The sequence below is a fragment of the Boleophthalmus pectinirostris genome, unplaced genomic scaffold, assembly GCF_026225935.1.
Source record: "Boleophthalmus pectinirostris isolate CB_2022bp ecotype Guang Dong unplaced genomic scaffold, ASM2622593v1 HiC_scaffold_20, whole genome shotgun sequence".
Taxonomy (NCBI): domain Eukaryota; kingdom Metazoa; phylum Chordata; class Actinopteri; order Gobiiformes; family Gobiidae; genus Boleophthalmus; species Boleophthalmus pectinirostris.
This window is the reverse complement of record NW_026571153.1, coordinates 23,103,095-23,127,097: the sequence shown is the minus strand read 5'-3', so window position 1 is coordinate 23,127,097 and position 24,003 is coordinate 23,103,095. Positions and strand designations below refer to the sequence as shown.

Genomic DNA, 24,003 nt, shown 5'->3' with positions numbered 1-24,003 from the left:
ATCTGGGCATTTTATAAATATTTGCAGGTGGAAACTATTATTGTGCATATGTGATCAAGGAATAAACTGTACAGATTAATGAAAACCAAAAACACTTTAAAATACAAAGTTGTTGTTTCTACTCGGACTGTTTTTGAGGATGCACCAGCGCTCCTTGAACTTTCTCACACTTATGTCTCCGTCCTACTGTTTTTTTTTATTTTTTATTTTACTTTAATTTAACCTCATAAACATGCCGATTCTCCCGTCCTCGCTTCGTTTGGGCCGAACCGAGTCGTGTAGGTGGCTGTCACGGCTCCAGAATTCACAAATGTGCGCTAAAATGCGGGCCTTTTCACACTTTGGCGCTTCTGCTGCTGACATTACGCAAAGGAAACAATGCACAAATAATAATAATAAAGTTTCTACACGGTTTTATTCGAAGAGTTCCGAAAAGAAAACGGTGCGGATCGGATGCGCTTCGGGGTTTTGGGGAGACACGGCCACATCAGGTACTGCAGACGAGTAGTCAGGTCACCATTCATTTTGTATACCATCATCATACAAGTACTACTACTACCGGTACTACTACTACTCTGCTACTACTACAACTGGTACTACTAACTACTACTAACACCATCTACTACAAATACTACTGTTACTACTAAGGACTGCTACTTATTATTACTACTGGTACTTACTATTATTCATTACTACTAGTAGCCAAAATCTTTAGTGTAGGGAAGACAGTTGCTTCCTAATAATATGATGAAGTACAAGTAGATTTAAATTACAATTCAAGTAAGAATACTAAATAATAAGCTATTAGTTAGTAAAACAATTACTACAAGAAGACATGAAGGTACCTCAACCTAACTATACCTGTATTCCCAGATATGATGGTTGTCAAAAAAACAAAAAAAAAAGATCAAGATGATAAGAAAAGACAATCTGAATGCGCCCCTTGCCTGACTTGCAAGATTCCACTTTGTGTTTTTGTCTTCAGTGTTTAAGAATCCAGGTTCATTGTCATACTACAGTAACTAGGATCGTGAAATTATTATGCAACATACACTAAGTACCATCTTTAAGGGTAGTTGCTCTTATAATCCTATTGATTGTAATAAAATGTAATGTAAGTTTTCTGGTGGTTAGTCTGCCAAATGTATTCAGCAAGGCATATTTATTGCTAAAAACAACTGACCGGTAACCTGTCTCTGGTAACATCTCCATGGAAATAGACTTGTGCTGTGGAACATTCTAGCACACGTTCACATCTGCATGGAGACAAGCATGTGGGAGGCCCTTCGCCAGAGACCTTATACAGTGCACCTTTTACGTTATGTGTAAGAGTTTAAATCTGTTGAAATATTGATATAAAATGTGTTAATCTTGAACCGCACTGAACCAGGACTAAATGAATATTTGTACATTACTTGCCAATTTTTAACTTCACTTTTTAACTTGATACTTTTTTTTTTTTTTGCAGTACCTCAGCTGGTCTATGGAGGGAACTTGGACTTCTTGGTGTTTGACTACCTCAGTGAGATCACCATGTCACTGCTGACTGCTGCCAAGACCAAGGCTCCGGTCAGAGAAAAACTAAAATGGCTTTAATCTTAAACTGCCTATATTACTCTATATTCTGATCGATGTTATAATGTTTCCTCATCAAAATCATACCTAGAATTGTGTTTTGTTTCATTCACACATGTTTGTGATGTCATGGTAAAAGGTAGCTGTTGAAAACTACTGCTTCATGATATCACAAGGTGGAACAGAGCATTTTGAGCTTTGGAAATGTAAACAGACTAATAATAAAGGATTACACAAATGTGTGAATGAAACAAAACACAATTTTGATGAGGTAACAACATTCTAACATGGCTTAAACCACGCAATCATTTTTGCATTATATAGGATTTTTACAGTAAATTTTGCATTATATAGGACCTTTTAATGTTGTTCATCTCGCACATATACTTTATATAGATGTGATGTTGTTTTGTGTGTTTGTAGAACATGGGATACACTCCAGACTTTGTTCAAGTCGCTCTCGCTCCATTCATCAATGATATTCACAAAAAAGGTGAGCTGTAGTGCCTCCTCCAAAATTTTATTTTGGGTACAGATTTATAGTTACTGCATATAATTAGCCTTAACAAAGTGAGAACAAAGACTTAATTCATATTGGAAAAACTGTTAATTAAGAATCATTCAGACTTAGTCACAACTTAAAGAGAGTATTTTACTTCCACGGGGTATTAACTGTTAATACATAACATATTTAGATCACCATATTACCTTCTAATGTTTTGAAAGTTGTATTATAATAAATAAATAAATAATCATTTTGGATTTGCTTGTGAATAATGAATCTAACTGTCTTTCAAGGGATCCGTGTTGTGAGTAATGCTGGAGGAGTGAACCCGCTCGCGTGCGCCCAGGCCATTCAGGAAGTGGTGAAGAAGGCAGGGCTTGAAATGAAGATCGCTGTGGTGACAGGAGATGACCTCATGCCCCACGTACGACCTCTCTGCCATTTTCATTTCAAGACTTGTAAAAAAGAATTTTCATTATTGAAAAAACCAGATCGAAACTAGGACTGAACCAAAACTAAATCAAGACTAAATTAGGACTACAATCAGGCTAAACCAGGACTAAACTTGATTTTGATCGAGAATGAACCGGGCCTAAAACAGGACTGAACCAAGACTGACGTAGGACCAGGACCGAACCAGGTCTGAACCAGAACTGAACCAGGACTACATTTGTACTAAAACATGAGAAAGCCTTATCTCAATTAGGATCAAATTGGGACTAGACCTGGACTAAACCATGACTGAACCAGAACTGATGTTTTATTTTTCAGAAGAACAGTCTGACTGAAGTTAAAATGGCCGACGGCAGCGGTCCGCGCTCCCTCCCTTTGACCCTCCACAGCATGAATGCCTATCTCGGGTGAGACCGAGCTGTACAGCATTACAGTAGCTCAAATGGTAGAGTTTTCGTTTGGCAGTTCGAATCTCATTGTTGATATAGACATGAGGACAGTCTCTGTGTACACTGGTGTATGAGTCTATGTGTGTGAGACTGGGTGAGTGGTTCCTTGACGATCTGAAAATCACTAATTTTTTTTTTTTTTTACTACATTGGACATCACTGTCTTTGTATTTCCTGTCATCTAAATTTTGGTGTATAGACAATATTCATAGCCAGCTTTAAATGTGGATTTGAAAAAAACATTTTGAGATTTAAATATTTTAAGGCATTTTAGTCCTTACTCAGCTCAACACATTTTGCAAAGTATCGGTCCTTTTAAGTAATTTTTTACTTGGCACAGCCCCTCAAATTTTCTATTGAAATATTGGTCAAATAGCCATCAGATAAAAGTGGAGTATTAGTTCTATGTTTGTTGTAAATGCTTAATGAACATAATTTGTAGTTTTTTTCAATGAATAAAATGTAAAATAATGGTCTTTGCTAAAGCTGACTTGCTGTTGTTACAGAGCGGGTCCAATCCGGCGCTGTCTGGACTTGGGGGCGGACATTGTGGTGACCGGTCGCTGTGTGGACAGTGCAGTGGCTTTGGGACCTTTAATGCACTCTGTATGTAACTGCACTGTACTATACTTAAGGTCATATATTAGGCATTATTCATGGTTTTTAATAGGCCTGTGCGGTTTATAGAATTATTTTATTGTATTTCTATTTGTGAATGATCAGCTCAGGTCTTTTTAATGGAGATGTCCGACTTTGGAGAAATTTGACTGTTTTGTGTGTTAAAAGACTATTATTCAATGTCAGTATTGTTTCTATATATATATAAAAATAAGACTGGAACCCAAAAACAAGTTGTGATTTTGAACACCATTGCACTTGGATTTTAAGATGTTTTAACACTGTTTTCACAGTTTGGATGGGAGGCAGATCAGTATGACCTCCTCGCTGCTGGAAGGTACAATGAAATGCAGATGTTTTATTTGACCATTTTTAAATTTCTGTAAATGTAATTTCTTCTGTTTTTGGTTTGTGTTAGTTTGGCGGGTCACCTGATTGAGTGTGGAGCTCAGAGCACCGGAGGGATCTTCACCGATTGGCACAAAGTCAAGGACTGGTGAGAACTAAATCAGGATTAAACTAGGACTGAACCAGGACTGAACCAGGACTAAACCTCAGGACTAAACCAGGACTAGTGCAGGACATTAAAAACAGTACTGAACCAGGAGTAAATCTGGGATATATATATACTATGACCAAAACAGGGCTGCAAAAAGTCTAAACCAAGAGCTAATCAGGACTAAATTATGACTAAAGCAGAACTAAACCAGGATTAAACCAGGACTAAACTAGGACTACAACATGCCAAATGCCAAATATAATCAGGACTAAACCTGGTTTAACCTATGAGGAAATCTTATAATTTATCATTGCATGTACTACTTTCATTAAAAAGATGTAGTGGCAAAGCGGAACCACTAGAGGGGGCTCTGCCACAAAAGCATGCGTGAGCTGTATTAGACCTGTTGAAAAGATAAATTCACAAGTAATTTCTCTTAATGACAAGATCCATTAATCCAACAACAACATCTGCAGATTGACTAGGGATAATTTATTTCCCCCATCTTATCTTAAGTGCATATGACAGGTTAGATTACTAAATTCAATAAAACATAGGTAACATTATTATATTACAGATTTTCTCTTAAAATGTTTCTTAGTTTGGTGTTTTTTGATAAACTTTTTACTTCTTGGTTGTACATGGGCAGCAGATGTGACATACATAGATGTAATTCCATAACCTAGCAACCATAATGTGGCAAAAGTTACAGGTAATCTAATTTACACAAAAGTTATGATTTCACAAACACATTAAAAATTTTGATACCTTTATTATGCTATTTGAAAGTTATTACTGTTAGAAAATTTGATTCCATGTGTGTAAATTGTCCCTGCATTTTGGATGGAAATTTGACTATTAATAACATAGAGGGAATCATTCAGAATTTAGCTCTACTTACTGTAACTTTTTGTTTTCAACTTTTCTTCATAAACTGCCACTTGACTGATAAAACTATTCTATATTTACACTTTAAAGCCCCAGTGTGTAACATTTTTGCCATAAAATAGACTGAAATAAAAGCTTTTTTTTTTATTATTATGTATGCATGTATTATGTATGGCTTGCATCTTCACAAACCTTACTCTTATTTGGCCTGGAAGAGATTGTCCTGCTGCTTATTTCCATGGCAACAAGCAGCAGAACTGGCTATAAAACATATCTATCTCCATGGAGAATATCCCAAAGTATGGTTTTAGCTTTGTATGTTCATAGAATAGTGCAGTTGACTTTCCACCTCCAGAAAGTTGCACACTATCACTTTAAACATTCCAGATATATGAGAGTATGGGAGGGCATCTGATACATTTCATATTGTTTTTCAGGGATAATATGGGGTTCCCGATTGTGGAGTGTGGTGCAGATGGGTCTACAGTCCTGTCCAAACCTAAAGGGACCGGGGGCCTGGTCTCGTTTGGGACCGTGGCCGAACAACTGGTCTACGAAATCCAAGACCCAAGAAGATACCTGCTCCCAGACGTCATTTGTGACTTCAGCGGGGTCAGCATACGGGAGGTACCAGGTGAGGACTAAACCTGGACTGAAACAGGAAAAAACTAGGAATAAACTGGGACTGAAACAGGACTGAACAAGGGCTCAAGCAGGAATAACCTAGGACTAAACCAGGCCTAAAGTAGGACTGAAAACTAGGAATAAAGCCAGGATTTAACCAGGACTAAAGCAGAGCAAAAGAGGACTAAACTAGAACTATAACAGGACAAAACTAGGATTAAAGCAGGACCAGGACTGAGCCAAGGTTAAACACAAACCAAATCAAGACCAAACCAGAACTAAACCAGGATTAAACCAGGACTAACCCAGGATTAAAACCTGACTAAATGAGGACTCCTAAGTACCACTGTATATCCTTTGCTTATACAGTCCCTGACAAAAGTCTTGTCGCTTATCCATTTTGTAGAAAAAAAAGCTTATAACCTGACTTTAAATTAATCGATTGGTTAAGAAATGTCTCATATGAAAGCTAAAACCCTCCCAAATTATGCTCAATATACTAAAATAAATTTGCTTCACTGAAGAAAGATTGATCATTTAATGAACACAGAAAGGTCAGATTTTGGCAAGACAAAAGTCTTGTCGCCTTGTCATATGATGCACCCAATCCTAGATTACAGCCTCACCTGTGATCAGTTACTGATCAATCAAATAGTGGGTGTGTATAAAAAGAACCCCAGCACACCAGACCTTCACATCAACTGCAACTTGACCTCTGACAACATGCCTAAGATCCACCCTGAGACCAAAGCGTTAATTATCAAGAGGCTGAAGACCAGATCCACTGCTGAGGTGGCTGACACCTTCAATGTGTCTCAGCGTCAAGTACAAAGAATAAAAAAAAGATCTGAAATGACTGGAGATGTTTTTGACAAGCCCAGGTCCGGCAGACGCCGCAGGACAACTGCTCGGGAGGACCGTTTGTTGATTCAAAAATCTTAAGGCCAGCCCCTTTTCCACTGCAGCAGAGCTCCACCAGGCCTGGTCACCTCAAGTCCCTGTGTCAACCAGAACAGTTTGTAGAAGTCTGTCTTGAAATGGCCTCCATGGTCGAATCAGTGCACAGAAACCAGCACTAAACAAAAGGCAATTAAAAAAACATGTGGCATTTGCCAAGGCCCACAGCCTGCTAAAAGGATGGACACTGGAAAAGTGGCAGAAGGTGGATTTCTCAGATGAATCCTCGGTTTAATTATATCACAGCCGCCGCAAATATTGCAGGAGACCTACTGGAGCCAGCATGGATCCAAGATTCACCCAGAAAACATTTAAGTTTGGTAGTGGAAAAATCATGGTCTGGGGTTACATCCAGTATGGGGGTGTGCGAGACATTTGCAGGGTGGAAGGCAATATCAATAGCCTAAAATATCAAGAAGTAGAAGAAGCTACCTCTTACATTCCCAACCATAAAAGGGGTCAAATTTTGCAGCAGGATGGTGCTCCATCGCATACTTCTATCTCTACATCAAAGTTTCTCAAGGCGAAGAAGATCAAGGTGCTCCAGGACTGGCCAGCCCAGTCACCAGACATGAACATCATTGAGCATGTCTGGGGTAGAATGAAAGAGGAAGCATGGAAGGCAAAACCAAAGAATCTTGATGAACTCTGGGAGGCATGTAAGACGCTTTCTTTGCTATTCCTGATGACTTCATCAACAAATTGTATGAATCATTGTTGAACCTGCATGGATTCGTCCTTCAAGCTCATGGAAGTCATACAAGATATTAAATATGGATCTCACAGCACCACTACTTCATTCACTGACGTTATGCAACATATTTTTGTATTTGAAGTAAATTATTTGTTCAATTTTCTGTAGGCGACAAAACTTTTGTCTTGCCAAAATCTGACCTTTCTGTGTTCATTAAATGATCAATCTTTCTTCAGTGAAGCAAATTTATTTTAGTATATTGAGCATAATTTGGGAGGGTTTTAGCTTTCATATGAGACATTTCTAAAACCAATCGATTAATTTAAAGTCAGGTTATAAGCTTTTGTTTCTACAAAATGGATAAGCGACAAGACTTTTGTCAGGGACGGTATGAAGTCTTGCTCTTGTCCTGATTTTGACCCGGTTCTTACATGGTGTCCTTGTAGAAACTGTGTCAGTGGGCTGGACTCCACTGTTTAAAAGATTGAAATAAATTTATGTTCCAGAAGCTTCTTGAACTCTTCAGTTTGGAGATAAATGAGTGTTTATCAGTACGAGGAGGACATGAGACTAAAGAGGAGTTCAGGACCGGGGCAAATCAGAGACATGTTTTATGTTGTTTATAATCTGAATGTGGGTGAGAGAAAGGACACAAGTTCAAACCATGGACAAGTCTTGGTTTAGTCCTGTTTAAAGAAGCCACATTGTGCTTTTTCAGGTATTTAGTATTAAAATCATAAGAACCTATATTACACTATTTTCTCATCTATGCTATAATTTTGTTTCCTTGTCAAAAACACGCTCGGAGTTGTTTTGTTTCATTTGCACATGTTTAACACACAAACCCTGAACATTTACATAGTTCTTTGCTCAAACTGAAAACACTCTCTGTGATGTCATGTGGTAACAGAGGAAGTGCTTCACTGTGTTTTTAAATTCCACACACCTTCACTAAAATAATTTGGATGATTTCAGACCTGGAATTTCCAGTTTGTACTGAACTAAAGGTAAAAGGTAGCTGTTCACTTGAAAACTATTACTTCATGACTTCACAAGGGGGGGACAGAGCATTTTGAGTTTTGGGGATGTAGACAGATGTAGGGTTATTCAGACATGTTACCTTACCCTATCATCTTAATATATTATGAGGTGCTCTGTTATTTCCTAATTCCTTAATTTACGGTTCACAGTTTCACGTTTACAACACTAAATTTAGAATAAAACCTAGACTAAACTAAAAACTAAACCTGGACCAGGACTAGACCAGTTTGCCAACTTTTGTAAAAGAGGCCCCCAGCTTCACAATACTCAAAAGTCAATTATAGGAGTGGTTCAGATCAACACAAACCTGTGAGCACATTTCATAAGAACTCAAGTCAGCATTTTTGTAGGTATGTGCAATTCATCATTTTATATTTAGGTCAGCACGCTATAACACTTTATAAGGCCAAATACCAGGATGAAACGTTACAACTCTACTCCTGACTTTGTGGTTATGAATTCTGTCTGCCCCTACCCTGCTTTTACCTTGTACTGTCAACTGTCATTTGTTTTTATATATCTTTATATTATTTATTAAAGCAGGATCCTGGTCGGGAGTGGGAGTAGTTAGGAGGATTATTGCGTATGACTGAGTTGAGTTAGACTTCACAATGATACAAATAACTGTGGTATCCTCTTAAAGGTGCAATATGTAACTTTTTGGTTGGAGGTCCGTCCCTGCTGGTTTCTATGGATATGTCATTGCTCTGTCTGGAGTTCTCGATCAGCTGTTAACTTAAACAGCTACTTTCAATTGCCAGTGGATTTATAGCTCAAAAATATCTAGAAAAACAGACATTCTGACTGTGAAGGGGGTTGTCTCTCCACAGATCTGAACTGTAACTTCGTCTTCATGAAGACAGAAATGTTTAATGCCAAACTGTGAAAAATTCCAGGCAAAGCAATAACATCTCCACAAGAAAATTTACACAATGCACCTTTAAAAGAATTCATCTTCATAATGCATAATTGTGAACTGTACTTCCACCCGTGAGATTTTCACCCTGGTTTATGCCGTTGCACTTGCGAATTCGTGGGTTGAACTTTTACTCCAAATTTCACCCTGATTTTTTGGCCAAAGTTTACGAAATCCATCGACAGTTTATCAACAAAAAAATATTTATCCACACCCCGATGTTCTGCCAAGGTTCACGTTAGAGTTCAACAAAAGGACAATCTGAAAATACCAAGCTCCTCATTTAGACTATCTCAAAAAGTGCATCTGGCTTAAATTAAAGATGCACTATGTAACATTTCTGGTCTAGGATCTGCCAACTGTCTCCATGGAGATGTTGCTTTGCCTTGAATGTCCCAGGGTTTCAGTATTGTGATAATCTGATCCGTGAAATTGTGACTAAATTACAGGTCAAAGAAGGCGACTCCATACACAGAAGGCATATTTTTCAAGGTATTTCTGACCAATAAAAACTGTGGAACATTCCAGGTAAAGCAAAAAATCTCTGTTGAAATAAGCAGGCGGCAGACTCTCAACCAGAAAAGTTACATAGTGCACCTTTAACCCAACCAAACTGGGCCACACAGTATCATTAAAGTGTGTATTGTAAGTATTCTAAACCAGGACTGAACCAGGAACTAGAGACCAAATCTAAAAAGGCAGAATTCCTGAACTAAAAATACGTGTTTAGTGCTGGTTTAGTCCTGGTTTAGTCCTGAATTAGTCCTGGTTTAATCCTACCTAGTCCTACCATTGTTTTATAACAGATTTAATCCTTCTTTGGTGGTATTCATTCTAATTTTAGTTTTTGGGTGGGGTCAATTCAGGACTATACCAGGAATAAAACAGGAATAAAACAGCACTAAACCAGGACTAAACCAGGACTAAATCAGCACTATTTAAATCAGGACTAAAGGATATATTTATTTTTAGCTCTGGTTTTGGTCTTGATTTTATCCTGATTTATTTCTATGTTAGTTCTCGTTTTGTTCTGAATTAGTTCCATTAGGTTGGAAGTTTGATTGGAATTCAATGGAGAATTATTTAAAAACTTAAAACCAAAGCCTGGTTTAATGGAGTGGATTGTCTTTGGGAGGGCATCCTGCTTAAAACCCAAGTATAAAAATAATGTACCGGTATGCTTTTTCCGTTTGCAGGTGCAGAAGGTGGAGCTGTCAGAGTCACTGGGGCCAAAGGACTTGCCCCCTCTCCATATTACAAGGTCAGTACACGATCTTGTTTTGATTAGCTTTGATTAACTTTTCAACAATGAAAGTTACGTAGTGCACCTTTAAGTTTAAAAAATAAAATAAATCGATGAACAAACAATTTGGCTTGAAACAAAAAAGTGAAAATGTGAACAAACTACTACTAAATTAAAGGGCCTGTACCTGATTTTCTTCCATAAATCCACTGTGAACTGTATACATCTACTTCTAAAGCGTTTTACTGTCAGGAAGTGCACCGCTAGCATGTTAGTTGGCATTACGGTGATGGCAAAACTTCACTCTGATCTCAGAAAGTGAAGTGAAAAGTGCTTATATATTCATTGGGGTGAATAATTAGGATGCTAGGAAATGGAATTCATAAGATAAGTGAGGAATAACTTTGGACCACTGCAAACTGTTGAAAATGAGCTAGTTCTGTTTTTCATGTTTTAATGAGAAAAATCTGTTCACTGAGGAAGATTTTTTTTTAAGTTGTTTAAAGGTGTCTTAAAGGGTTCCTCAGTATGGCATTAAGCCTCTCTATCCTGCATTTACTTCAATTATATGTGTTTTTATAGCAAAGAATGCCTTGAAAAACATGTATTAGTTCTGTGTGTGGGCTCGCCTCTTCACAGATCTGATCTGTAACTTGGCCTGGCCATCCCCTGCTTGTCCCGATGGAAAGAGATTTGCTTAATGCCATATTGTGGAATATATAATAGTACTCTGAGTCAGTTTTAAGTTATTGTTACCTCTTTATTGTCCTCTCCTCAGGTGTGTGCGACGTATATGGATGGTTTCAGAGCCACTGCGGTCTGTCCAGTAGGGGGCCCCAGAGCACCGGAGAAGGCCCGAAGAACTGCAGAGAGCATCATTAAAAGGCACGATTTTAAGTTTAAGTGTTTTCTATTTCATTTGAAACCAGTTTTAATGAAAATTAATTAAAGTAGACTAGGAAACAAATAACATCAACATGGAGACAAGCAAGTGGCATACCCTCACCCAGAAAAAAGTTACGTAGTGTATCTTTAAAGCTACCATCCATAATGAGATTGGCCGACCCACCACTGTTGTAGTCTCACATATCACCACTAGATGTTATCTACGTTACTGCTGTCTAGAGTGTAAGCTTTGGGCTGACAGAAGAAGACCAGAGACCACAGGTGAGTCTGAGAAAAGGCCAGGTGGGGGGAGGGGGAGGGGCCAAGTGAGGGGAGGAGCCAGGTGAGGGAAGGGGGGAACAGGTTTCACATCTGCCATCTACTGGTGAAAATAAAAAAAAAATCAAAATCAAACAAACTTGCAGAGGGTAGCTTTAAAGGTGCACTGTGCGATTTTTCTGGTGGAGGGTGCTAGTTGTCTTCATGAAGGTGTTACTGCTTTCCCTGGAATGTATATATGTCGAGCATTTATTCATTACAGGTGTTTCTATTGCTCAAAAATACAATAATTCCTTCTGTGAATAGGGTGACTCTCCACAGAGCTGAATTATAATGATCGTGATAGGTTTAATTTATACTGTGGAACTTTCTAGACAAAGTTACTATTTCTGTGGAGACAAACAGTTAGTAGTCAAAATTTAGACCAGGTTTAGAGTAGCTGCTATTATCTCACCAAGTCTACTTATTTCTTTCATAATATTGAAGTCTTTTTCTGCTTTTGACAGGACAAAGCGTATTTTTAAACAGCTGGGTTTGGAAGACTACAGCGCTGTAAACATCCAGGTGCTCGGAGCAGAAGACACCTACGGCCTCAACGCCAAATTTAAGGTAAGAACATTAACAACATAAGCAAGAGGTGGAATGTACACCAGAGTACCATTACAATGTAGCTGGAGAACAGATCAAAATGTTTAGTGGAATTTGCTATTTAACTGTCAGATTGCATATTTGTTTACTTGGTTTATGATTAATACTGTATCTCTGTAATCATTGGGCCTATCCATGTGAAATAAAAACTGGCACAAAATTAAATTCTTCTACCAATATCTTTCTTTTATAGCTTCTAAAAGGAGAATTTTAATTACTCAGGCCTGATAGTACATCACGGTCAAAGACTGAAGCCTCAAGATAAACAAGTTTGTGGACCTAAATCATCAAAATAAGTAAATAATGTTCAGCATTTGACTTTTCGGGTTGAATATTTTTAAGGGTTTCTTTGAGAAGGAAGCAATGAGCCAGGGCTTAACCAGAACTATACCCGGGCTGAGCCATAGAGTAGTATTTAAGGCCCCTGTTCCCTCTGAGTTTTTGACATTGTTAGATTCAAAGTTTTGAACATAATCTTTTGCTGTTGGTGGTGGATCTTGCAGGGGTCCAGGGAGGTGGTGCTCTGGATGGCCGTTAAGCACAAACAGAAGAAAGCGCTTGAACTGTTTGCAAGAGAAGTGGCTCCAGCAGGAACCGGCATGGGTAAAACTAGGACTAAGACTAAACCAAGGTTAAATCAGCCCAAAACCAGGACTACACCAGGACTAAACCAGGGCTAAGACTGAGACTAAACCAGACTCTTGGATTTGACCAGGACTGAGCCAGAGCTAAGACTGGGACTGAACCAGGACTAAACCAGGACTGAACAGAGTCTGAACTGGGATAAGACTAGGACTGGATCAGAACTAGACTGGTGCTAAACCAGGACTTAACTATAACTGAATCAGGACTGGACTAAACCAGGACTAAAGCAGAAATTAGTTTAGACTGAGCTGGGACAAAAATGGGAATAAAAGCAAGAATAGACCTGAACCAGGACTGGACCAAGACTGAACAAGGATTTCAAGCAGTGCTAAACCAGGACTAAACCAGGTCTAAATCAGGACAGAGTCTTATCTTAAGTTTGTTCATTTCAGCTCCTGGTCTGACTGGAATTGTTGGTGGGCGTCCTCGCGTGTGAGATTTTATTTATTTATTAATTTTTGAACAAAACTTGTGTATATTTTTTGTAATAATTAATTTTTTTCTGACATTTGCAGGTCTCCAGTGTTAAAGCCATTTTTCTTTTTACATCCCAAATCTGAACTGAAGGTATAGAGCTCATTTTAATTTGTAACTCACAAAAGAAATGTAAAAATCCTTTATTAAATCCTTTATTTCTACAATGACCTTGCTGCTGTTCAGGTGGACATTCACGTGGACTCTGATTTGGTGGAGTCTCTGTCAGAGGCAGGGCCAGAGTCACATGACCAGGAAGTGCCATTAACATCTTCAGAAGAACAACATGACACAGGTTTGGTCTTAATTAAGCACCAACCGATTTATGGACTAAACCAGAACTGAATCAAGACTAAAAGGGAACTAAACCAGGGACTAAGCAGATCAATAGGTCAGGACTAAAGTGGGACTAAACCATGTCTTAACCAGAAATAGACTGTGACAAAATAAATCAGGGTTGAACCAGAGGGACCAGTAGCTACTCAGTCAGGACTGAATCAGTACTAAACCAGTGCTAACCTGGTACTGAACCAGGACTAAACTGGGACTGTACTAGGACTAAACCAGTGCTAAACTGTAAGTGAACCAGGCCTAAACCATTACTAAACCAGCCCTAAACTGGAACTGAACTAGGACTAAACCAGTACTATACCAGTTCTAAATTGGTATTGAACCAGGACTAAAATACCCAGACATTTAATCGCATTTTATTCTTCAATTATCATTATTTATTCAGTTGTGGGTTTTGCCAACAATAATATTACATTGATAAAAAGTTATGACAAAATACAGACTCATTTTAGTTCATGAAATAACTGAAATACCTGTTTTCCTTGTCTGTTTGGGTTTGTTTGTTTTGGGGCCTGTCCCATTAAAAAGTAACAGTGTGTAGTGGCACTGAATGAGTGAATGGGATTAGGCGGTCTTTGTGAGAGACCCATATAGACCTGCTTAAGTCCGGACTGAACCAGGATTTAAGAATGGTCCGAGACAAAGGTCCAGCGTCCAAGTCCAAAACCGGGGTCCTGAGAAAGTCCAGGGTAACTATAGTCTGAGTGCTAAGGAAAACAGCGTCATATCACACACATGTAGGTGCTTGTGACTTAAACCAGGATTTAAACAGTTTTGAACTACTATGCTGAAGTACTATGCCATTGACTAAATCAGGGACTAAACCAGGGACTAAACCGGGGACTAAACCGGGGACTAAACCAAGACTAAACCAAGACTAAACTAGTACTAAACGAGTCTTAAAGGACTAAATCAGGACTATGCCAGGGTCAAAATCAGAGATAAATCAGGACTTAATCCTGACTAAAATAGTATTAAATAAGGACTAAATCAGGTACTAAATCTGGGACTAAACCAGGATTAAACCAGGGCTAAAAGAGTATTAAAACAAAGACCAAATCAGGACTACACCAGGACCTAAATAAAGGATTAGACAAGACTAAATCAGAACTAAACTGGGACTAAAAGGGCTAAAAGAGTATTAAATAATGGCTAAATCAGGGCTAAACAGGGATTAAACTAGGGACAAACAAGGATAAACTAGGGATTAAACTAAACAAGGACTATACCAGGACTGAACCAGAACTAAAACAGCATTAAACAAGTACCACAGTATTGTTGGAGTACATTAAACATGCAGACTAAACCAGGAGCTAAACCAGGAGCTAAACCAGTGTCTAAACTAGGAGCTAAACCAGGACTAAACCAGGACTAAACCAGAGGCTAAAATGATATGGAAAAATTAATGGCAAATTTATTCCTGAAACGAGAACTAGTTACTCACTTACAGTGGATGAATACATATATTTAAAACATACACTTTAAGATGTAGCTAAATTAACAAATAAAAGTGTAAAATTAAATTTTTGGTCCTTTCAGATTTGCCAAGTGGACCTCACAGTTACCGCCTGGAGGAGTTGGCTTACACCCGCAGTGGAGACAAAGGAGATTCTGCAAATATCGGTAAGAAACAAATAGAATATAATGATATAATATAAAATACAAAATTGGTTAAATTTGTGCTACTGCATGTAATCAAAGTTTAATTTTTCACCAAATTTTAAATTCAGATGTGTACATATGTTATGGTTTTTAGCTATTTTTTTGCAAGTTGTAAAATAATTTTTTGTTTAGTATTGATTTAAAGATTTAAAACACTATGTAACTTTTCTGGTGGAGAGTACCCCACCTTTCCCTGGCTCTACACAATCTGGGATGACTCTCGCTGAAAACGTTCTGGACCAACATTCGGAGTGTTCAAACAAAGACTCAACGTTGATCGGTCCAAGAGTCACAACAGCGGAACAAGCTGAAAAATCAAACTTCAGTTACATCCACTTGAGACAAAAGCACAGACATCTTCCCTGTGCACAAATACACAATGCTCTTACCTTCTACACAATTTATTTGTTTGGGACTGACTTCCGCACAAACCACAACATTGCCCTGTGATTGGTCAATTTCCAAACAGAAAAGTTACAGAGTGCACCTTTAATATGGATTATTGTATTGTGCAGTAACTACTATTGAGAAACATTGTGTGGTAAAAATGGGTCTTCCAAATTGTCCAGATTGTCAAAGGTGTTTTATTTTTTATTTTTTTTAGGAGTAATCTCTCGACATCCTCTGTTCTTCCCGTATCTGAAGAAACACCTGACCTCAGCTGTTGTAGAGGAGTACTTCAAGCACATCTTTGAACCAGGACAAGACAATCCTGTCACACGGTAATGCAGACTTGTGTCTACGTATTTAGTACTGGAATCCAGAATACACACTTCTCCACTACTTCACCAAGATGTGGATTTGCAAGTTTAGTCCTGGTTCAGTCTTGCTTTAGTCCTAGTTTAGTCCTGGTATAGTCCTGGTTCCATCTTGCTTTAATCTGGGATTTGTAGCAGTTTGGACTCAATTTAGTCCTACTTTAGACCTGTTTTCCTCTACTATTTAAATATATCTTATGTATCCTTATTCAATTACAATGTTTATGTTAAAATAAAATATATTTGAAATAGATAATTTTAAAAGTTATGTTATTTGCTTTGGATAAACATTAAATAATTAAACTGGAAAATGTAATATAATATAGCTTTCAATTTTCCCTTGTTCTGTCCCAGGTGAGTCCTTGTTAGTGTGGGTTTGTTCCTAATTTAGTCCTGGTTTAGACTAGTTTCCTTTCAGAACTGTGTTAAATGTTTGTATAGTAAAAAGGTATTTATATAGATGAACAAATGAGCTTTAATATAATAGATTTATTTTATTATTTTTCTATTTCTGCAAATATCTATAATCATTATTTCACAAAAACAATGACTTTTTTTGCTCAACTTAGGTGGGAAGGTTTTTGCCTTTAAGCGTATTAGTTTAATTTTTTTGTATTTTTTGTGGTTTACGTTGGTGTGGCGTCCCGTGGTTTTAACGAGGCCTAGAGGGGGGGCTAACGAGCAGGAAGTTAACGAGGCAGGTTTAACAAGGGGGCGGGGCTTAGACACGTCTTAATGGCGAGCTTTACGATGCCACATGTTTTGTAGGTGAACCAATAACGTGTACACGCAAGTCTCCAGGAATGTGCCACTTTTAAACAGGAATTAGGTCTGGACCAGGTCTGGACTGGGACTGAACCAGGGCTGGATCAAGACTACACCAGGACTGAACCAGGACTGGACTGGGACTGAACGAAGGCTGGATCAAGACTGCACCAGGACTGAACTAGGATTGAACTAGGACTAAACCAGGATCAAATCAGGACCAAATCAGTACTATCAAGTATTAATCAAGACTAGGCCAGGGCTACCCTAACCCTAATTTTTGCTTATTTGCATATTTTAGTTTTTCAGTACATCAGATTTTTTTAATGAATTTCTTAAACTGTAAATAAATTAACTGATTTGGTTATGGATATTGGCTTGTTTTCTCATTTAGCCTTGGCTTAGTCCTAGCTCAGTCCTGCTTTAGCCACGGTCCTGTCCTGGTTTAGTCCTAGTTCAGTTCTATTTCATTCCTGGTATATCCCTGGTTTAGTCCTGGTTCAGTCCTGGCTCAGTTCCTCTTTAGCCCAAGTGTAAATGCTTGTATTTTTGTATCTTATCTTACAGCTACACTCTTCCTGGTGTCTTTGGTCTGAATTTCGTGCTGAACAGGTGTTTGGGAGGAGGGGGCGTGGCCTCTCTACGCAGCGACCCACAGGTAATTATAATCTGCTGCATGCAGGCTTAACAGTTTTGAACAGAAATAGACCTTTTCCCATTATTAAGGAGCCCATATTATGCTGTTTTCTGATTTATGTTATAATGTTGTGTTTTGTTTCTTTCGTGCATGTTTAACACATAAATCCTGCATTTTTAAGCTGAGGTCTTCTCTCAAACAGAAAACATTCTGTTCCACCTTGTGATGTCATGTGGCAAGACAGGACAGGGTTCCATTGTGTTTTTTGGAAAGGTGGAGGTAAAAGGTAAGGCTTGACTTGAAAACTACAACTAAATGACATCACAAGGTGGAACTGAGCATTTTCAGCTTTGGAGATGTAGACAGACAAACATGTATGAATGCAATGAAACACAACTCCAGGTGTGTTTTGGGTAATTACCTCCACCAAGGAGGTTATGTTTTTGCCGGCGTTTGTCTGTTTGTTTGTTTGTTTGTTTAACAATATAACTCAAAAAGTTATGGACCGATTTTGATGAAATTTTCAGGATTTGTTGGAAATGTGAAAAGGAAGAACTGATTTCATTTTGGGGGTGATCCGGAAGAAATCCTGGATTCTGGATCACTTTGAAATTTTAGTTAACATTGTGGTAAATGGGGCCAAAAATTTTGTTTCTCAATATCTCGATTAATTATTGACCAAACCCCATGAAATTTGACTCAGGGATGGACAATGGATCCTCTTTCATATTCCAAATTGAAAGATGGACAAATATTTATGGAAAACACAATTAATATGAGGGGGACTGTAGTCCTTGGCGGAGGTCTGCGCTCTCTGAGTGCTTTTCTAGTTCCACCTCAATTCACCCAAAAAAATGCAATTTGACATTCACATTGTCCAGTTACAAAGAAAATTGGTGTATGAGTAAATCATAGCCAAGAAAGCCAAAATCTCTAATTTTAACATGATAGGACCAACAGTTTCCGCGATATCGCAATTTAATTTTTTCACTTATTTGCATGGTCACCGAATTTCAAATTGCATTTACTCAGCAACTACTGGTCCGTTATCAAAAACCAAGGTATCTCTGGAAAGGGGAAATCATAAGGAATCCAAATCCACATGGTACTGTAATGTTCCTTTTTTCAGCTGTATACACTGAATGGATATTTGGTATCTTAAGATAGGGGTAAGTCAGCTTCTAGGTAAATTAGTTTGAAAATTAAAAAAGCCACCACCATAACAGTCACTATAGAATCCACCATCCATTGTGGTTGTTATGGTGGTGGTTGTTATTGTGGATGCGCATCTTCGACAGCACTTTGCATAATGACATGTCCAGAATTTCTAACCACTGTTTGAACTGGCCTGCAGGTAAGGAGTAAATATCCTGATTTCAAGAAACCAAGACAGTCGTGAAATTTTCACTGACTTTTGACACTGTGTGATTGACAATTTTTCTTAGAGTATATCAACTTGGACTGTGTGTGTATAAATGTATAGCCATTATACAATGAATGGATATTTGGCACATCTTAAGATGGGGGTAAGTCAGCTTCTAGGTAAATTTGTGTGGGGAAAAAAAAAAAAAAAACTCTTTCAGATTTTGTATATATTGTAGTAGATGTATAAGCCTACATATTTTTTGGGCATGTCCCTTATTGTCAGTTTCAAGGTCAAAATATAGGTCGAAAGGTAATTCATCTCAAAAGTACTCAAATGCAAAAATAAATGTTTTGGAGATTTAGCTTCCTTATGATTTCCCCTTTCCTGGGATACCTTGGTTTTTGATATCGGGCCAGTAGTTGCTGAGTAAACGCAGTTTGAAATTCAGTGACTACGCAAAAAAGTGAAAAAATTTAATTGCGATATCACGGAAACTGTTGGTACGATCAAACTAAAATTTGAAATTTTGCCTTTTCTGGTTTATGATTGACCTACATATCAAATTTAATCAAAATTTGAACTGAGGTGGGCCGACCTTTTTAGAGGAGGTAACAACAGGGCTTAAAGCTCACAAGAGTCAATTTAGTGTAATATAGGACCTTTTAGCCATTTTAGATCAATAATAAAATAATGTTATCGTTTGATACGAAATACTGCATTTGAGTTATACAGTGCTTTTATCAACTTAATTTTGCAAAGTACTGGTTCAGTCCTGCTTCAGTCCTAGTTTAGTCATGGTTCCGTCTTGCTTTAGTCCTGGTTCAGTCCTGGTGTAACTGCAGTAAAACTATGTTACTACTTTGTCCTCTCTGACCTCTTCTTTTTCTCTTCATTAAAAAACCGTGTAAACCTCGGACAAATGCCTGCAGCGCCCCCTCTCTCTGTCACACACACACACACACACACACCGTCCTCTCCCCCCAAGATAAAAAGTGTCAATGGAGCAAATGTAAAAACAGCATATGAGAAACATGTGATTCTTTGGGGGAAAAACCAAAACATTTTACTCAATGTAAATCAAATCTGATGAATTATATGCCTCTGTGCAGTACAAGATGTGTTTAAAGTGGCACTAAAATGGCTAAAACTTCATCAAACCAAGTCTTTTTTGTATTTAATTGAATAAATCACTGTTTTTTCACCTTATAACGAAATGTTTGGCCTTTCGAGTACCACCACCATCTAAACCAGGTTTTAAAATGAATATTCCAGAATTAAACTAGGGCAAAACTAGGGCTAAACAAGGACTAAAATAGGACTAAAACATAAAATACAAGTAGTTCTGTCCAACAAATAACTCCTAGATTGTATATATAAAGGACTCTCGTCAATGTTGTCTCAAAATGTTTATAATTAACCCACTCTACAAGATCCCTTTTTATTTAGCTATTTTGTCCATAAATCAGTGTCTATTCCTAATATGGAACTCTGCTCCAAATTCGCTCCAATAACTGCAGGCCTCGATGAGCTTCATTTGACTGGAGCCAAACGCTATGGGGGACGTCACACTCGCTTAATCCACTTCTTTACACAGTCTATGCAGTGATACACCAATGTACCACAGTTTGCAAAACACCGGAATAAATTAAATATGCGAAAGTTTACAGTGTGGACATTGTAGAGCACAGGCAAATCACTAACATTTCCATTAGAAAAGCACCCCAACCAGAAAAGTGAAAAAGTGTATCTTTAATGGGTCCAAACAGCTTTAGAAACCCTGTTACATAAGTTAAACCATAGAGTGAATGAGTCCGGGTGAACTTGGCCCAACCTCAGAACATTTAGATTATCCACGCCTTTTCAAACTCTTCCAAATGAGGTGGTCTTATGATGTTTGTGACGACACAAAAGAGCGTCTTTATGTCGTCTTTATGTCTTTATATTATTTATTATGTCGCAGTTAGACCCATTTTGTACATTTAATGGTTCTTAGCTTTATAATGTTGTTTAATGTGTACAAAACATGTAAAGGTTATTCAGCTCAAATTTCTTAACACTTGCACAAGGATATTTGAGTTCAAGTCCTGGTTTTGTCCTGGTTCAGTCCTAGTTTTGGCCCTTGTTTTGTCCTGGTCTAGTGTTAGTTTATCCCTGGTTCAGATCTGGTTTAGTCCTGGTTTAGTCCTGGTTCATTCCTAGTTTAGTCCCGGTTCAGTCCATGTTTAGTCCTGGTTTAATCCTATTTTTTCTCTTGTTTAGTCCTTGTTTAAAACCTGGTTCAGTCTTAGTTTTGTCCCTTGTCTTGTCCTGGTCTTTCACACCTGTTTTCTCTTGTTTTTAGGGGAAGGCTTTGGGTCAGATGCTGCTGGACCTGAAGCTTCGTGGTTTACCTGATCTCAGATCTCTGGTGGACGATGACGACTAAAACTCAAGACTAAAACTCAACTCAACCACCATTGTACACGTCGCCCCGGTAACATTTAAAGAAGACATATTATGCAAAATCTTCTTTTCGTAAGCTTTTAACCATGTTATAATGGTTTCCCTAATTTTTAGCACACTCAAAGTTGTATTTTGGTGTTAATTGAATCTTGTATTGTCCTGAATTTGACACTTGAAAAAATGCTTGGAAAATTTCTATTTTCACCTAACCACTATCTCCAAAAATGTCACACGGGCATTTTTCAAAATATAAACATTGGAAATTAAAATCTGCTGCTTGCTACAGTGAAATGCCACTATGAAGAGGTTCTGCAATTTTGAACTGGAAATCATTGGGCCTGTTTCTGTTATTAAAGATGTTGTAATTGATTCGTAAAAAAGTGAAAAACAGAACTAATTAATTTTAGATATTTTGCGGAGGTCCAAAGTTATTCCTCACTTACCTTATACATTTCCAACATCCTAATTATTCACCACAATGAGTTTATAAGTGCTTTCCACATTTTTCAGAGACCAGAGCAGAGTTTTACTCTCAAAAACAATGTACACATGTCTAATATCCACATGTGTTGATTTTCAGACATTAGCTTTAGAACAGCTTTTTTAGAGTGCAAAGGGAAACTGGTGTGGACCACCCAAGCTCAGCCAATCAGAGAGCTGCTGTTTGCAGCTCTAATCTCCAGGTTTACAAAAGACAAAATAGTTAATTATGAGTTGCAGCCAGCGCTGCTTTTACAATTTACTCTATGGGGGAAATTTACAAAAATAAAGTCTGTACTCCAGCTTATAGGTGCAGTGTAACTTTTTGAAGGTGGTACATCACCATCCATGGAAATAGAATGTATGGTAAAAAACATACTTTGGAACATTCTCTATAGAGACACATAAGTTTTATGCCATTCTGTGGGTGATTATAGCCAAAGGAACAACATTTCCATGGAAACAAGCAGGAGAAGCCCCCCTCAAAGTCAGGCTTGTGGAGATGCAAGACCACTCAGAATAAGGACACATTTCTATAGAGATTTTTTATTTTTTTTTCCAGTGCAATAGGAACAGGCTTTCAGTGTTGTCTATTTTTGACTAAAAAGTTACATACTATGGCTTTATCTTATAAATTCTAGCATTTTGTCAATGCAACTTGCGTAATCGAACTCACAAAATGGTTTTAAGTGCTCTTTTGTTTAATAATAATGCATTTAAAGTACTGCATATCTTCTGTTTCATAATCATGTTCAATGTTATAGTAACTGTACTGATAATTATGACTTTTCTTTTTGTGTTCATTTCAAATGTTGATAATATTCATTCGTAATATTCCACAATTCTGTGCTAACCTGTCATCTAAATCTAATGTTAAATACTTAACTAAACAAGAACTGTAGCCAATTTATGCTATTATTGTGTCTTTGGGTTAGACACCTCAGCCAGATATTTGCCACGGAAAATGTGCCAGATGCCCTCCCACCCTCCTATGTCAGATGCCCATTGTATTTCGTCTATAATAAAGTCTATGAAAAAGGCTGCAATAAAGGAGATTAACTTCATGTATCAATTAAACATACCTGTAGTGTAATTTTTACAAGTGCACTGTGTAACGTTTCTGGTGGAAGGTCTGCCTCTTGCTTGCCTCCCTGGAATATTCCACAATATGGCATTAAACTTGTGCATCTTGCATTTGTTCAGTAAATTTAGTTTTATTGAGCAGAAATACATTAAAAAACATTCATGCCTCTTCACAGACCTGACCAGTAACTTGGCTTGGTGACGTCACCTTTCCATAGACAGATATGTTTAATGCCATATTGTGTAACATTCTAGGGAAAGACATCTCCATGGAGACAAAACTGTTCAATCACTTTTTTGCTACACCTTGGATCATTTGTTCCTTGGGAGAAAGTTGGTCTGTTTTTTATTAGGACTGAGAGGGCAAAGGTCAGGAGAAACAGGAAGTATTTGGGTTTCAGGTGTTGAGAGAAAGGTCTTAAGTTCTGGTTTAATTCTGGTCCATCCTGTCTTAGTCCTGGTTTAGTCCTAGTTTTAGTCATTATAATCTGATTTCTGGAAGTTTAAGATGATTTAAATGGCATTTAAACTACAAAATCTGTAATCAAACTGACCATGATCAGAAAGAGATTAGATCATTTGGCTGGTTAAGTGTCAGAATTGCTATAGGTATATATAAACCCACTCAACTCTGTTCTTTTTTGTAATAAATGAAAACCCAAATAAATATTGTTGGTGCTATCCAATGCATTTCACAATATATGCCTTATTTCACACAATTGAATCATTCTCATTGTTTATGATTGAACTAACTGTAAAGAAACTATGTTAAATAAATATGATTTTTTAAACACTAATTATGTGCATTTTTTATGACGTTATCAAAACTTGTACACTGCAAAAATAAAACAAAAACATCAACTGTACTTGAAGTAAATTAGCTGAATCCAGAATATTGGTTTGAGCTTTTTGAGTTTTGTTTTTGTTTTGTTTTTTAAATATCCCTTTGTAATTTTCATGGGTGTAATGTTGTGAAGCAAAGTTGAATTGAATTAAATTGACTGAATATTTTATCAGGATATTTTAAATGTAATATCAAGTATAAATGAAAGATGCTAGCCAAAAC

General features: G+C 37.6%; 1 protein-coding gene across 2 annotated transcripts; it reads left to right on the top strand.

Annotated features, from left to right (window-relative positions):
* The first annotated feature begins 119 nt into the window (after nucleotides 1–119).
* lratb.1 (lecithin retinol acyltransferase b, tandem duplicate 1) lies at nucleotides 120–23,734 on the top strand. 2 transcript variants are annotated; one of them, XM_020922061.2, is made up of 20 exons: nucleotides 120–491; nucleotides 1,469–1,569; nucleotides 1,999–2,068; nucleotides 2,374–2,504; nucleotides 2,852–2,940; nucleotides 3,489–3,588; nucleotides 3,894–3,937; nucleotides 4,019–4,096; nucleotides 5,425–5,621; nucleotides 10,416–10,480; nucleotides 11,241–11,347; nucleotides 12,133–12,235; nucleotides 12,778–12,877; nucleotides 13,312–13,351; nucleotides 13,435–13,486; nucleotides 13,580–13,688; nucleotides 15,284–15,367; nucleotides 16,011–16,128; nucleotides 17,497–17,587; nucleotides 21,274–23,734. In XM_020922061.2, exons 1-20 carry the CDS (start codon nucleotides 233–235, stop codon nucleotides 21,355–21,357), a joined length of 2,022 nt encoding a protein of 673 aa, XP_020777720.2. In that variant the 5' UTR covers nucleotides 120–232; the 3' UTR covers nucleotides 21,358–23,734. The 2 variants fall into 2 exon arrangements, with proteins under 2 accessions (XP_020777720.2, XP_055012107.1); XM_055156132.1 differs by lacking the exon at nucleotides 120–491 and adding an exon at nucleotides 1,017–1,325.
* Nucleotides 23,735–24,003: the final 269 nt, after the last annotated feature.

Excerpts from the sequence above, each read along its gene's own strand:
- lratb.1 (XM_020922061.2), top strand. The coding sequence starts at position 233 with ATGCCGATTCTCCCGTCCTCGCTTCGTTTGGGCCGAACCGAGTCGTGT. Across the intron at positions 15,368-16,010 it reads AGGAGATTCTGCAAATATCG|GAGTAATCTCTCGACATCCT; the intron begins GTAAGAAACAAA and ends TATTTTTTTTAG. Across the intron at positions 17,588-21,273 it reads CTCTACGCAGCGACCCACAG|GGGAAGGCTTTGGGTCAGAT; the intron begins GTAATTATAATC and ends TCTTGTTTTTAG.